The 15,840-nt window shown below is 39.0% G+C and overlaps 1 protein-coding gene across 1 annotated transcript in view; it reads left to right on the forward strand.

The window, feature by feature from the left end:
* Positions 1–15,840, forward strand: part of GRM7 (glutamate metabotropic receptor 7) — a 1,162,681-nt gene that overhangs the window by 728,257 nt on the left and 418,584 nt on the right. The window contains exon 5 of the mRNA XM_075553170.1: positions 5,215–5,355. Within this exon, the coding sequence (XP_075409285.1) occupies positions 5,215–5,355 (141 nt within the window). The remainder of the gene's footprint in view (positions 1–5,214; positions 5,356–15,840) is intronic.

A 15,840-nucleotide genomic window follows, 5' to 3' on the forward strand; every position in this document is an offset into this window, starting at 1 on the left:
CCACAGTCCTCTCTGTGCCTTTGCAGCTCCATGCAGGGACCTCATCCTCTGGGCTTGGTGTGCCCATATGGAGTCGAGGCCGACTGCCCCTTTCTCTTTTTCCTTCTTGGTTTGCTTCCGTCTGGGTATGGTGGATCAGTTCCTTTCCCCCACCAGAAGGTCTAGTGTTTGCCGCACTCACTTCCAGGGAGGGGTCAGGCTGGTTCTGGCTGGGCCGGCCCTGTAGTCCAGTCTTTTCATGCATTCCTCCACGTGTTATGTTGCCCTCCTGGTTAGGTGCGCTATGGTAGGTCTGTATGTACCCTCCATTCTGTGCAGACACAACCAATACCCTCCCCCTGCATGAGTTAGTGCCCTGTTCCCCCCATGTCATCATCTCAGTTTCTCCCCACCCTAGTTCTCCCTCCTCCTTCCCCCTTTCCCCTTCTTTATGTTGGGCTCACATGTACCTCCCTGGGTGTGGTCTGACTCCCCCCCCCACCGACTGCCTATGCTTCCACCTGTATATCGTGAGATAAATGTCTTTTCTTCCATTCCTGCTGTGCTGATTGTACTTACCTCAGGAGACTCATGTTATAACTGCCCTTTTGAGATTGGCTTACCTCGCTTAGCATAATTCCTCCAACTCTTCCCATGAAACAACATGTTTCATGTGATCGTCCATGATTTTCAGTGCTGCATAGTACCCCATTACACAACTCGTTTTAAATGTGATTTAAACATGAAAAATGTTCTACAATTTGATAGGGGTAATGTGGGGGTCTCATCCTGCGAGACCCTCACACGGTGACCCTGAGGGGCAGTGAACCTGGATGGAAAAATGACGCAGAGATGTGGAGCAAGACAAGTGCTGATCAAGCCCATTTATTTAGTCAAAACTCAGGGTATATATTTACATTAAAGAGGAACTGGTGTATATGCTAATGAGGCATACTGCATAACATCCAATACAATATGTGTATTATAATGAAGCATAACAACGTTAGCCAATCAGCTGCAGGTAGGAAGTGGGAGACACATATTCTAATGAGGCATACTGTGTAACAACCAATCGGCTACATGTTCTAATGAAGCATACTGTATAACAACCAGTCAGGCACATGTTCCTAATAAAGTAAAAATGTCATGCAACATGACAATCGCATGCTAATTAAGGCTTACCAGATGAACCACTAATTTCGTTATGTTCCTAATATGGTATGTCTCTAGTCCAATGGGTGTTTGGTATTAACCAATGGCAACAAGGTCAGTTATCGCAACTGCCCATGCTACTGAACACGTAGCTTGGAATGTGGGGGCGGAGTTGGGCAGGAAACAAAGCCTTGCTGTTAGGAAGTAGCCAAGTTTCTGCTACTTGGCTGAGGCCAGGATCTTAATGGTTATCGGCTCCCAACAGGGTTAATGATTATATAATACTTGATGTGATTGAACTATTAAATTGTATGATATGTAGATTATATGCCAATTAAACTGTGGAAAAATGGCTTTTACCTTCTTAAAGGATAGCACACAGTATTCCGTATGCATGAACATTCACTTCCTGCCATGCTCTCCTTTCAGTTTAACGCATTTCTCCCTCTTTTAGCTAACAAGCAACTTCTACAAGGAACTCCTCCCAAAGTACCTAAGTCTATCATCTCTCTACTCTCTTCTTTCACAAAATCGTGTACTGTTCCTTCATGCAAATCATCACAGTAGTACTTATATTTCTATTAATCTAATACTTTTATAAGTTAAATGGAGCCCTGGTGGCATAGTGGGCTAATTGTTAGGCTGCTAACCCAAAGTCTACAGGTCTACAGTTTGAAAACACTAGCCACTCCAAGGGAGAAAGATGAGGCTTTCTACTCTCATAAAGATACATCGTCTCAGAACCCACAGGCACGGTTCTACTCTGTCCTATAGGGTCACTGTGAGTTAGAGTGGACTTCATGACAGTGAGTTTTGGGATTTTTAAGTATTGTCTTCCTTACCAGTCGAACTATAAACCACAAGTAGCCAGATTTTGTTGAAACACTAAGGTTTCTGAGTTTGGAGAATAGTACTCAGCACAGAGCAGGTACTCAGGGTATGTTTAATACATGATATTTGAACAATCAGTTGATATTGCACCTTGTAAGGCATAGTTTTGAATGCTTTCAAACAATAGCTGCTTTAATGCTCGTGACAATCTTCTGAGGTAGGTATTACAATTAACCCCATTTATAGAGGAGGAAACTGAGACAAAGCACAACTGTGAGTAAGAACTCCAAAACCTTACAGCCAGAAAGTCACACTCTGGGTTTCAAATCTCCACCTCATGAGGCGAATGCCTGTGTTGTTAATGGCAACCCTGAGCAATCTTCCGAATCATAGGAAGAACACGCAGCTGTGATACAATTTGACATATCAAGCCTCTAGCAAGCCACTGAAAACATATACTTGTTTTATTAGTACTGGAGTTAGTGACCTGTGGTTTATAATCAAGGTCAGTGGAGCTTGGGGGAGAGAGTGAAGAACTTTTTGAGGACCACCCGAAGGAAGTCTAAGACACAGCACTGAAATTCCAGACTGAAAGCCCCAAAGGTGACTTGGATATGGATTTCGATTTGGGGGATACAATGGGTAATACTAATAAAACAGGATGCTTACAGGGCCTTTACTTACAGATATATCATTTTAATTGCGGTGGCTGGGATAGTTGGCATCTGACTGGGTGCTTTCTCTCTCCATGTGGCCTCATGCACCTCCTTAGTGGGAGCAGCTACATTCTAAGGTGTATTCTGAGAGCACAAGTCAGCCTGTGCTCATGTGCATCTGCCAGTCCCCTATGGACATGGAGAGAGCTTGCATAGGAACGTATGAAATCAGGAGTGTGAAGCCCAGGACATGTGGCTGACAGTGACCACTAAGTCACAGTCTACCACAATCCTTCAGTCTAAGTTTTCTTTTTGAGGCAGGAAATTAGAAATCAAAGCTAAAACTGCTCACCGGTCATCTTGTGTGCCCACATGTATGTATGTGTGTGACCAACTACGTGTAGTGTTTTTTAGAAACATCTGATGAAATGTCTACTTTTGCTACAAAAATGCACCTTTACTTAAGAATACTATGTTATCCCCCTGAACAATCCCTGGAGACTGAGGTGGGGAGAGGCAGACATCTTGGGAACAGTGAGACAGTGGGGGACAGCCAGTTGAATAATCAATTAACTATGGATTTCAGAGGGAATCTTTTACTACAGCCAGATACATTTAAAATACATTCAGATGACAGATATACTAGAACAGTTAGCTGGATTCTGAGCCAAGATCCTAGAGTTCTTAAAACAGGCTGGAAAATGATTATTTCTAGATCCCCTAAAAGGTCATATATTTATATTTGTTTATGTTTTCTTCTTTAAAAATAATTTAATCCTTGCTATGTCTCCTTATTTCAGATTTCCCATGCAGGATATATATGCCACACCCTGCCTTGGATTCTGATTCATGTTCTCTTCCAAGGGGTGTAATTCGTAGGCTCATCCTAGCTACCATGAGCACAGCAGGTTGCAGAACCACCCAGTCCTGAGTCATCGTCACAGGACTTGATTTTTATGTTTGCGCCCCCTGTTGCAGCCACTGTGGCAGTCCATCCTGTGGAGGGCTTGCCTCTCTCTCACCGACCCGCTGCTTCCCCGAGCATGCTGTGCTTCTGCAGCACCGGCCTCTCCTGACAACATGTCCAGAGTAAGGGAGGTGACGTCTCGCCTCCCTGAGAATCCTCTAAGGAGCATTCTCCCAAGACAAAGTTGTTTCTCATTTTTGGCAGTCTCTGTTACTTTTAATATTCTTCCTAAATACATTACTTTTCTTCAGTCTTATTCAATGTCCAACTTTTACATGCTTCTTGAGGCCATTGAAACGACCATGACTTTGCTTGGGTAACCGCCTTGATTTTCAGCATTTTATGGCTTTGAAGTAAGGTAGAAAACGTGGATAACTTAAGGAATGTAGGAATAGATACATATTCAATGATTCTTGACTTTAAACATTTTAAGGTTCCAATGTCTTCCCATTGCCTCAAACATGGCCCCGGGAAAGAAGGATGAGAGGTCATCTTCATTTCCACACTCGGGCGAAAGGAGTATCAGAAATGTGCATTATGTGCTTGCTCCAGTTGTTATGACTAGTGGCATTCGTGCAGCTGGGATGTAAGACTTCGTCTTGGGACAAAATGTTGAATATTCTTTCCCACTTTTTTGTATTTGCAGGGCAGGAGATTATTAAAGAACTGGGTTTTGATTTTGCTGATCTCAGTTCATTTCCTGTTTAAATTTGTTGATCTCTGCTATGATTTTTTAATCATTTATTTCCTCCCCTTGAACTTAATTTGCTCTCATTCTTTGGTTTTAAGGTAGAAGCTTAGATTATTGACTTATGACCTTTATTCTTTTCTATGTGTGGTATAAATTGCTTTCTTACTGCTAATGGAGCATTGAATTTCATTTTATGGTAATGAAAAATTCTGTTGATTAAGATAGGCTTGAACAGCTGATAAATGTATTTATCAATAATTTAGTTCTAAAAGTTGAGTTGGAAAAAATTGTGTAGTAGATAGATATACATACAACAATAGCCTTGCTTCATCATTTTACTGTACTTTCAATTAATCTGTCTTTATATGTAAAGTGAATTTCTTATAGACAACATAGCTAGATCATAGTGGAGTCTTATCTTTTTATTTATTTTGATAGTTTCTCTCCTTTAAGTGTTATATTTTAGCCTCTCATATTTAGAGTAATTACTAATACAATTGAAATGATACCTACTATATGCGTAAATTTTTTAAACTCATTATCCTTGCCCCTTTGTTTTGGCTTTCATATACTCTCCCTACCAATTTAATTTAATTTTTCCTTTTATGATTTTAATTGAATATTAAAATGCATTCATTTTCTCTCCTCTCTAAGTATATAAAATACATATATATGAATATATAATACACCTAAGGACCATAATGTAGATTTCATTCTGAAAATGTCATTTGCTGGCCATACATCTGCCAGATGGATTGCACTAGGGATTTAGGCATAGGTTAGCATTAGACTATTTTTCCTCTTTTGTTGACTAATATTGATTGACATAAAAGAGTACCCAGTTTCTTAAAGAAAGAAAAGCCATCACTGGTATTTTCATTTCCAGACATGTCAGCAGTGGTCTGCAAGCAGTGACCTTTACATTTAACTCCATTTAGGGTTTGATGCCTACTTTACCTCCCGGACACTTGAAAACAACAGAAGAAATGTATGGTTTGCTGAATACTGGGAAGAAAACTTCAACTGCAAATTGACAATTAGTGGGTCAAAAAAAGAAGACACAGATCGCAAATGCACAGGTAATTTCATTCCCCTGGTCCTTCTCACACTAATCGATGTGGAAAGCGTTGAAATGTGTCCATAGCTCCACAGAAGGGAGCTTGGCTGGAGACAAATTGAAAAAAGAAAATTGAATCTCACTAGATTTTTCAGGGAAAAAATGGAATAGGGGCAACAGTCGTGCAGGCCAAGAGCAGTACTGACAAGAATGTATTCTTCTCTGCCTGTCCATCTAGCAGTAATGGACATTTTCATTGGTTCTTTGAAATGCAGAGGGGTCATGTGACTTTGAATGTTCGCTGAGAAATATTCATTCATATTACAGCTAGAAGTATGAAGTTATTTTTGCCTTGACCAAGCAAACAAAACTCTGAGCAGATCAACAGCAGTTTAACTGTTGCCATGGACAGAACAAGTGATTCATCAATCACAGTGCTTAGTCCAGAGGAATGAGAACTCCAAGTGATTTTCACATGATCTAAGTTAATAAGTCACTTACTGTTTAAACTGTGCTTAAAAATACTCCACAACTTAACGTAATCTTGCATATATATTTCAAATAAAATATATCCATAAGAATGAATATACACATACACATTTTCAAAGATGAAGTCAGAGGGGAATCGCACATCTGTTCACTAACTTATGAACAAACATTTACTGCACAACTCCTGTCTGATAAGCATTGTACCAGGCAATGGTAATACAATGGTGACCAAGGAAGTCCCGTTTTCATGCTGCTTGGAGTCTAATAAAGGAAATCAAACTTTGGTTAGCAGTGGTGTGTATTAAGATTACTGTTAGTAAGGTTATTGGAGGATTGTGTCTACACTCATCATGTATTTACTTTTATTGTTTATGACAATTCAGATCCTCCCAGTATCTTGCTCTATCTTGAACATTTTGTGATGATATTTCCCTGGAGTAGGTATGTTTATGCAGAATTCAAGTTTTCAATAAAAATCACATGTCCATTTCACAGGTATAAAGACCATTTATACTATTGCAAAAATACAGTTATATCATCGTAGAGAAAGGGTGTGTGAGCTACACACTATGAGGTCAACTCTTCCAGACAGCTCACCACAGACTACTATCTTCAATGGGGAAGAAGGTCAGATGTGATTTTGCTCAGACTGAATTTGTGTTCCCATAATCCATTCCCCTAAATGAAACTGGGAACAAATTTGCTGTGACGCAAAGATGAGTGTGGACTGCAATCTCAATGGGAATAATATATTTTTGTTTGTTTCTTTTGTTTGGTGGAGAGAGCAAGGCACAGGAAAGAGTGAAAACTACAAAATTGAGGGAATGTCTCTAATTAAACAATTCGAGACAAACTTGGAAACAGAAAACTCAATATTCCACAGCAAATAAGGAACCATGGGTTTGGGCATGTAAGAGATCAGGTTTTTAGCTGTAGGAGGACCTGTGATAGCCCTGTGCAAACATAAAGTTATCTAATAAAAGTGTCTTCTCATAACTGAAAATAGGATAATGAATGTAAATATTTCGAAAGTTGATATAGGGATTAAGTTAGCTAATTCAAGTAGAAGCTCTAACATGATCCTGGCACACTGGAATAGTACAGTACAAAAGAAAAACACCAAAATGCTGTAGTGTTTATTTCACTTCAAGGCGACCCTATGTGTGTTAGAGTTTGATTGTGATTTGTAAGCTTTCCAGTGACTGATTATTGAACATTGTCAGATGTTTCTCCAGAGGTGCCTCTGGTTAGACCCGAACATTCAGACTTTTGTTTAGCAGTCAAGTGTGTTAAGTTCACAGGTAATGATCTCAAATTAGCTGATAACTCTTATCACTGCTGACTTATCAGATTGTACTACCAGGTTTCCTGAAGGCCCTATTGTCAGTTTTGCAGAATACCAAAGATGTATATCAAGTCCACTAGGGAAGTAAAATGAAGAATATGTGTGCTGTTAGGTGCCATTGAGTGGGTTACAACCAAATGAAGCACTTCACAGTCCTGTGCCATCTTTTTAATTGTTCCTATGGCTGAGCCCATTGTTGCAGCCACATTCTCAATCCATCCTGTGGACTGGCAAATGCCACCTGGTGAATACTGAGTCATTAGAGTAACTGCTACTGAAAAGGAGCTTATCATTTCAATATCCATCGGCTCATGAAGAGATCATTTGATTTACAGAGATTTGCTTTCCTTTTGAGATTATAAAGGATGAGTAAATTGGAGACATCTTTTTCCTGCACCTTAATTTTTTTTTTTCATGTTGAGGGCCTTCCTCTCCTCCACTGTCCCCTCCACTTTACCAAATATGATGTTCTTCTCTAGGGACTGGTCCATCCTAATAATATGTCAAAAATATGCAAGATGAACCCTCGTCATTCTTGCCTTCAGGAAGCACTAAGGTAAATTTGTTGCACAGGACCTCTTTCGGGGTACTGAAAAGCAACAATGTTACATTGAGGACTAAAGAGCATCTTACCCAACCCATGGCATTTTCAATTGCCTCAGATACATGTGGATGTTGGACGTTGAATAAGGAAGACCAGAGAAGAATTGATGCATTTTAATTATGGCTCTGGAGAAAAATATTGAAAATAACTGATCTGTCTTGGAAGATGTATAGCCAAACACATGCATCATCCGATCTCTTGATGGTTGCTTTCATGAGCGTTGACTGTGGATCCCAGCAAGACAAAATCCTTGGCAACTTCAATCTTCTTTTCCATTTATCATGAAGTTTACCTACTGGTACAGTTGTGAGGCTTTTGACCCTCTTTATACTGAGTCACAATCCATACTGAGGGTTACAATTCTTGATCTTCATCAGCAAGTGCTTCAAGTCCTGCTCCCTTTCAGCCAGCAAGGCTATGTCATCTGCACATCACAGCTGTTTAATAAGCATTCCTCCAATCATGATGCTATCTTCTTCTTCATATAAACCATATTCTCGGGTTATTTTCTCACCATATAGATTGAACATGTATAATGATAGGATGCAACACTATCACACCTCTTTCCTGATTTCAAACCATGCAGTATTCCGTGTCTGTTTACACAACAGCCTCTTGATCCATGTACTGGTTCCTCATGAGTACGGTGAGGTGTTCTGGAATTCCCATTCTTCTCAAGGTCATCCATAGCTAATTATGAACCACACAATCTAATGATTTGCACAGTCAGTAAAACAAGAGTAAGCCTCTTTCTGGTATTCTCTGCTTTGAGCCCAGGTCCATCTGACATCAGCACTGATCGCCCTTGTTCCAGGTCCTCTTCTGCGTGCAGCCTAACTCACAGTCTCCTGTCCATGAACTGCTGCAGTCACCGTTGGAGGAGCTTCAGAAATGTTACACAGTGGCTTTTTGATGAGTTCTCTCACTATAGAGCGGTACATTGCTTTCTCTAAATGTTTGTAGACCGGGCTACATTCTAGTTCTTTGTCCTCAGTGGAATGAAGCACAAATCTTAAGGAATTTCAGCAACCAATCTACAGAGTCTCTTCAATCATCACTGGGTGTTTGATGTGACCAGCACCTTAGAGCCTAACATTTTTATCCCTAAATATATATCCTTAAGTGGTTACTAGCATTCCCAAGTCTTTGCTTCCGTGCCAATTCTTGGAACTCAGAGTAAGGTTCTGAGAATTTGAATGTATTTGCCTATGGCAGCTCATAAAAATTATCCTTCTCATTTCTAGAGGGTTACCTACATTTGTCTAATTAGCATGACTACTCTGGCAAATGCCACCTTGTGAATACTGAGTCATCAGAGTAACTCCTACTGAAGAGGAGTTTATCATTTCAAACTCCATCAGCTCCTGAAGAGATCATATGACTTGTGGAGATTTGTTTTCCTTTTGAAATAATAAAGGATGAATAAATTGGAGACATCACATCATTTTCTTGCTCCTTAATTTTTTTCATTTTTTTTAAATTGACTGGCAGTTGTATTCCATTGCCAGGGCTTGTAAGACCCATACAAAACTCACTGCCATCAGCAGAAAGGTGAGGGTGTCCTGGCCTCCTGTCAGGAGCCAGGCTGTGTTTGGACCACTAGTTCCTCCTTCTCCCTGAAGCAGATCAGTGGCATCCTGGATCTCACATCTGCCTCCAGAGAAGCTGCTGTCCCCTTCATCTGCCTGCAACACTTTCCAAGATGCGCATGAATGAATTATTTAGAAACACCCAGTTCTCATCTATTAGGCTAGCCCAACCCTTGTCAAGGAGCCTGCCTTGTACTGACTGACCAGGGGTTCTGAAACTGCTCATGGTCCCAGGGACAGCCTCTGACCTGGCTCTGCTCTCCGCTCTGACCCCTCTTCATTTCATGTTGATCCGACTTCCACTCTCTTCATTGTCCTTGCACATCAGCCACTCACAATATGTGTTTTATGTCTGTGGATTTAATAACAACTTTTCCAGTTCAAAGAGGAATTAAATGTCCATCGGTTTGGAAGGTCAGAATCCTGAAACTCTGCTTTTCTTTATACTTCTTGCTTCAAAGCTAATAGTTTCAGTCAGATTTTGTCTTTATTAATTGTTTTATTGTATATATGTGTGTGGGTGGGTGTTGAGTGTGTGGGTATACATATATCTATCATTTGTCAAGAGAACATTAATCAAGTTCACTGGCAATACGTTCAAAATCTTGTGCAATATTTGCCACAATTCATTTCCAAACCATTCCAAAAAATGCATCATTATCAGTGAGGCCAGAAAAATCTAATAAATGTTATTAGTGAATGAACCATCCATTTCTTAAGTCTTTTATTCTAGTCTGGTACTCAAGTTCAACAGAGCTTATATAATATGGTAACAAGACTATCAAGACAAAGAATTACACTTAAATAAGTCAAATACTTTGAGCATATGTTGCAGGAACAATTTATGACTACACTAATTAGTTTTTCTGTCATTTTATTAGTCTATTCTGCATTGACCTTTAATTGTTATATAGATCATATATAGCAGCAACTGATTTATTCAGCATAATTGAGAAATCCACATTAAAATGTCCTAATGTCTAATCTTATGATGCTATTAAACGTTTTGAGACCATTTTGAAGGGAAGCGATATAAAATGCATGTTTACAACTTCATGCTTTTTGAAAAAGAGGTTTTACAGAGATAAATTATGATTTATTCTACATGGGTATCTATTATGTGGTTTTGTGTTATTGTGGTTCTTAAAGTTTCTGATTCTCTGATTCATCTCCAAATATTAGTTTTGGTTGACATTTCTCTTGTTACCATACCCCTTAAATTGTCCTCACCTGTCTCCCTAAACGTCTAGTTATAAGTTTGAGGTTAATAATCATACGTGTCAGACAAGTTAATACTTTAGTTAATTAATTCTTTAACAACATGTATGAAATAAATATTAAATTCTTCAGAATCATTCATGCAATAATAAAGCATATTACTTTATGGGCTTATAAAGACATTTACCAAAATTAGGGTATGGTCCCTGGATGATATAAGTGAACAACTGCTAAATTAAAGGCATGTGATTCAAACCCACCCAGCAACATAGGCAGAAATAGTCCAGCCAAGAAAAGTCTATGCAGAACTTCCACTCTGTAATGTATGTGGTTTACCAGGTGTTGGAATTGACTCAATGGCAATAAGTTCTTATATTCTGTTGCTGTTGTTATTGTTGTTGATTTGTGGAATTTGTATTAAAAATAATGTTGGTAGATAAGGGGATACCAATTGACAACCCCTTATGGGATTCCTCCCCATGCCCCACCCCCAAATATCATGATCCGAATTCTACCTTACAAAGCCGATTAGACTAGAGGATGTTCACTGGTACAGATAACAACTGGAAGCACAGGAAATCTAGGACAGATAAAAACCTCAGGGCCAATAATGTGAGTAGTCATAGCAGGAGGGGAAGGAGAAGGTAGGGTAGAAAGGGGGAACCAATCACAAGGATCTACATATAACTCCTTCCTGGGGGATAGACAACAGAAAAGTAGATAAAGGGAGACATTGGACAGTGTAAGACATGACAACATAATAATTTATAAATTATCAAGGGTTCGTGAAGGGGTAGGGTGGGGAGGGAGGTGAAAAATGAGAAGCTGATACCAAGGGCTCAAGTAGAATGCAAATGTTTTGAGAATGATGATGGCAACAAATATACAAATGTGCTTGACACAATGGATGAACAAATGGATTGTGATGAGTAGTATGAGCCCCCAATAAAATGATTTTAACAAGAAAAAGAAAGATTTTGAACTTGGAATGTATGAAGTATGAATCTGGAAAAAGTAGAAATTGTTATAAATGGGATAGAATGTATAGGGATCAATATTCTGGGTATTAGTGAGTGGAAATGGACTTGTTTTGGCCATTTTGAATAATAAAATCATGTGGTTTAGTGTTCTAGAAATGACACAATCAAGAAAAATGTTGTATTCATCATCAAAAGGACACTTCAAGAATTATCTTCAATACAATCCTGTCTGTGATAGGATATCTATCTGAATACAAAGAAATCAAATCAATACAATTACTATTCCAGTTTATGCACCAACCACAAAATCTGGTGATGAAGAAATTGAAGAATTCTATCAGTGTCTTCAGTATTAAATAGATCAAATATGTACTCAGGACGCAATGATCAGTACTGACAATTGGAAACAAAGACGAAGGGAGGGTAATTGGAAAATATGATCTTGGTGATAGAAACCAAGTTGTAGATCACATGATAGAATTTTGCAAGACCAACCACTTGTACATAGTAAATCCCTTTTTCGCAGACATAAATGGTGACCATACATGTGCATGGTCATATGGAATATGGAATGCACAGAAAACAAATTGACTTGATGTGTGAAAAGAGACAATGGAGCAGCCCTGTATCAGTGGTTAAAACCAGGCCAGAGGCTGACTCTAGAGCAATCAATGACTTACATGTAAGTTAAGGTTGAAATTGAAAAAAATTAAAACAAGTTCACTAGAGCTAAAATATGACCTGAAGTAATCCCACCGAATCTTGTGAACATTGTAAGAACATATTTGAAAAAAGATAAGATAAAATAATGATTTATAAACTATTAAGAGTACAGAGGGAAGGGGGGAGCAGATAGGGAGCAGGAGGAAAAAAAAGGAAACCGAGCTGATTCCAGGAACCCAAGTGGAAGGCGAATTTTGAGAAGGACGAGGTCAACGAATGTATAAGGGTGCTTTGCTCAATTGATGTATGTATGGATTGTGATAAGAGTTGTATGAGTCCCAATAAAAAGATTTATTCATTTAAAAAAAAAAAAAAAGAACATATTTGACACGTTAAAAACTAATGACAGAACTGATGAGCTGTGTGATTACATCAAGAAAGCATACATGTAGGTAGAAAGCAAAGACCATTAAAAAGACGGGAAAAAATAAAATATCAAAATGGATTCCAGAAGAGACTCTGAAACTTGATCTTAATCAGGTGGTAGCTAATGCAAATGAAATAAATAAAGTTAAAGAAAATTTCAAAGGGTATCTTGAGAAGACAAAGTAAAATATTATAATGAAATGTGCAAAAACCAAGATTTAGAACACCAAAAAAGAAAGAACACACTCAATATGTTAGTCTGCGTAGACTAGTGAAAGAAATTCATGGAAACTCATATGTATAAGGGTTACATATATGTGTACATTAAGAAAGCATCCAACCCAGTCCAGTCCAAGCCCATAAGTCTGAAATTAGCCCACATGTCTGACACTGATCTACAAAGTCCTCCTCAAACTCACAAAACACATCCAAATGCCAAATGCAGGAGGAAAGCCAAATTAGTGAGGGTAGCATCTCTGCACTGGCAGAGGTCTCCACGCGGCTTCTCCAGCACCCAGGGCTGTATCAGAGTAGGTGCACGTGGCTTCTCCTCCTGTGTTTATTGGCCAGATGGACAAAATAAACCTTATCACAACCCACCCATTCCCAACTTGGCACCTGTACACAATTCTTTAGCCTAACAATTGCAGTTAAGTAACACCTACACCTTAATCCTATGATCTTATGAATATATTCTCTCACCTATGAAAGTTTGTAAGCCAACCACTTCATGCCTTTATCCCCATGTCTCCACAATTTTGAATATCGATACTGCCCAATTACATCAACCCAGTACTCTGAGGAGACAATCATATTTTTCGATGTGAAGAATCTTCATTCCAGCTGGAACCTTGTGAAGTCCGCATCCATAAGTAAAGTCAAATCTGGACAGGCCATCCATACAGTCAGCAGCAATATGCACCATTTCACAAGCTCAAAAATCTCTTTATCTGCTTGGGTTCTGGTCAACTCAATGTAGGCTGCCTCACTTAGCCTCTCCAGGGTGCCCATTGGTTGCCTTGCCTTTAGACCATGAGCTCTCACAAAGACTCAACAACTCTAGCTCCCTTGTGCTAGGTCAAGCACTTTAGACCAGTCAACTTGCTCTCATCTTCTCCTCTTTTTTCTATAAACCCACTTCCACCCCACAACTTGATCCAGGTGGTCACTAGCAAGCATTACAGCCTGCCCACAGGCTTTCTTTAATGTTCAGTCCCAGAGAGAAGTTTTCTTCATGATTCCAGAGTTTTTCCAGCTACTGGTACAAACCACTGGTTCAAATTTCCAAAATCCAGAGTTACTTTTTTCATTTGATCTGTCAATCTTGCCCCCAGGCAAATCTATTGGAATGCAAATTTCCTGAGTACTCCAAAGCACTGGGTGGGGCATATCTTTTCAAAGCTTTCTTTGCAGGTCTGGCATAAACCCATTTAAAGATCAAATTTTAATGGCTGAAAACAAGTGGGCTTATAAACTTTCTATTTTCATACTTCCCAATAAACATTTATATAAGTCATTATATTGATAATAAGTAAAAGAAATAAGTATAAACAAAAATATAATCAGATACTAAATAAAAATTTTAAAACAGTCAAGTTCAATTGATCCCACAATGGTTGTAGCAGTACATTTGCAGGGAGATTTCTGCAGTTCAGGCGGAATTCAAGACGATGCAGAATAAGCGATATCATTAGTTAAGTCAAATGGATCTTGTCTGAAAGGAGAGAATATAAAACGGATGTCTATTTGTGTTTCATTGACTATGTGTAAGGTGTTTAGCTGTGCGCATCATAACAAATTGTATATAGCCTTGAGAAAAAATAGGAATTAAAAAACACTTCATTGTGCTTCTGCAGAACCTGTACATGGATCAATAGGCAGTTATGGGAAGTGACTAAGAGAATATTGCAATATCTGGAAAGGTGTGCATTAGGGTTGTCTCCTCTAAACATATTTATTCAATCTGTAGGCTGAGCAAATAATTGGAGAAGCTGTCTTGCATGAAGAAGAATGTGGCCTCGGGTTTGGAGGAATATTTATTAACAATCTTTGATAGGCAAATCGCACAAACTTTTTAGCTGTAAAGGAGGAGGACTTAAAGCACTTGCTGATGCAGATCCAGAATTTCAGCCTTCATTATGGATTACAACTCAGTGTAAGGAAAACCAGATTTCTCACAACTGGACTAATAGATAATATCATGATAAACAGAAGAGATGGAAGTTATCAAGGATTTCCTCTTGTTTGGATTCATAATCAATGCTCATAGAAGTAGCAGTCAAGAGATTGATGCATTGTATTAGGTAAATCACCTACATAAGACTTCTTTGTAGTGTTGAAAAACAATGATGTTACTTTGTGGACTAAAGGGCTACTGACCCAAATCATGGTGTTTTTTATTGCCTCATATGCATGTAAAAGCTGGACAATGACTAAGGAAGACTGAAGGAATTAATGAATTTGAACTGTGGAATTGGCGAAGAATATTAAAAGTACATGGATTGGTAAAGGAGCAAAGAAATCTGGCTTGGAAGAAGTACAGCCAGAATGTTCCTTAAAGCCAAAAATGACAATAGTTCATCTCGTGTATTTTGGGATGTTATTGAGAGAGACAATTTCCTGTAGAAGCATCTCATTCTCGGTAAAGTGGAGGCACAGGGAGGGACAGGAAGGCTCTCGAGGAGGTGAATTGACACAGTGGCTGCTGTGGGCTCAAACAAGAGAACCAAGAGGTCTTTGTGAAGATGACTCAGGACCAGGCAGAGTTTCACTGGGATTTGGAAAGAATGTGGCGGCATCTAACAAGAGCTATCCCTCGTCATTGCAGAAGAGTTACAAAGACGATCGAAAGATGGGTCTCACCGAGTCATTTCACTTTGCCACAGACCTAAAGAGAGCAGAGAGAGCAAGTAACTAAGGAAGAAGGCGGCGAGGAGAAGAGAGATGCTGTGCCAAAGGAATATAACCAAAGAATCAAAGTTGAAAAGAGACAGAACTGACCCTAGAGCTGGTTTCCTAAATCCAGACATGTTGCCACCTAAACAATAAGATAATTCATTTCTTTATGTTAAAGCCAGTTTTTGTGGAATTTTTCATGTAACAGCACTAGATAACTGAACCATTTACCCTTGGGAATTGTCACAAAAGCAAAGCAAAGAAAATGAGTGTTATTGGAACATTAAACAGGGACCTA

This window comes from Tenrec ecaudatus, chromosome 6 (genome assembly GCF_050624435.1).
Source record: "Tenrec ecaudatus isolate mTenEca1 chromosome 6, mTenEca1.hap1, whole genome shotgun sequence".
Lineage (NCBI taxonomy): Eukaryota > Metazoa > Chordata > Mammalia > Afrosoricida > Tenrecidae > Tenrec > Tenrec ecaudatus.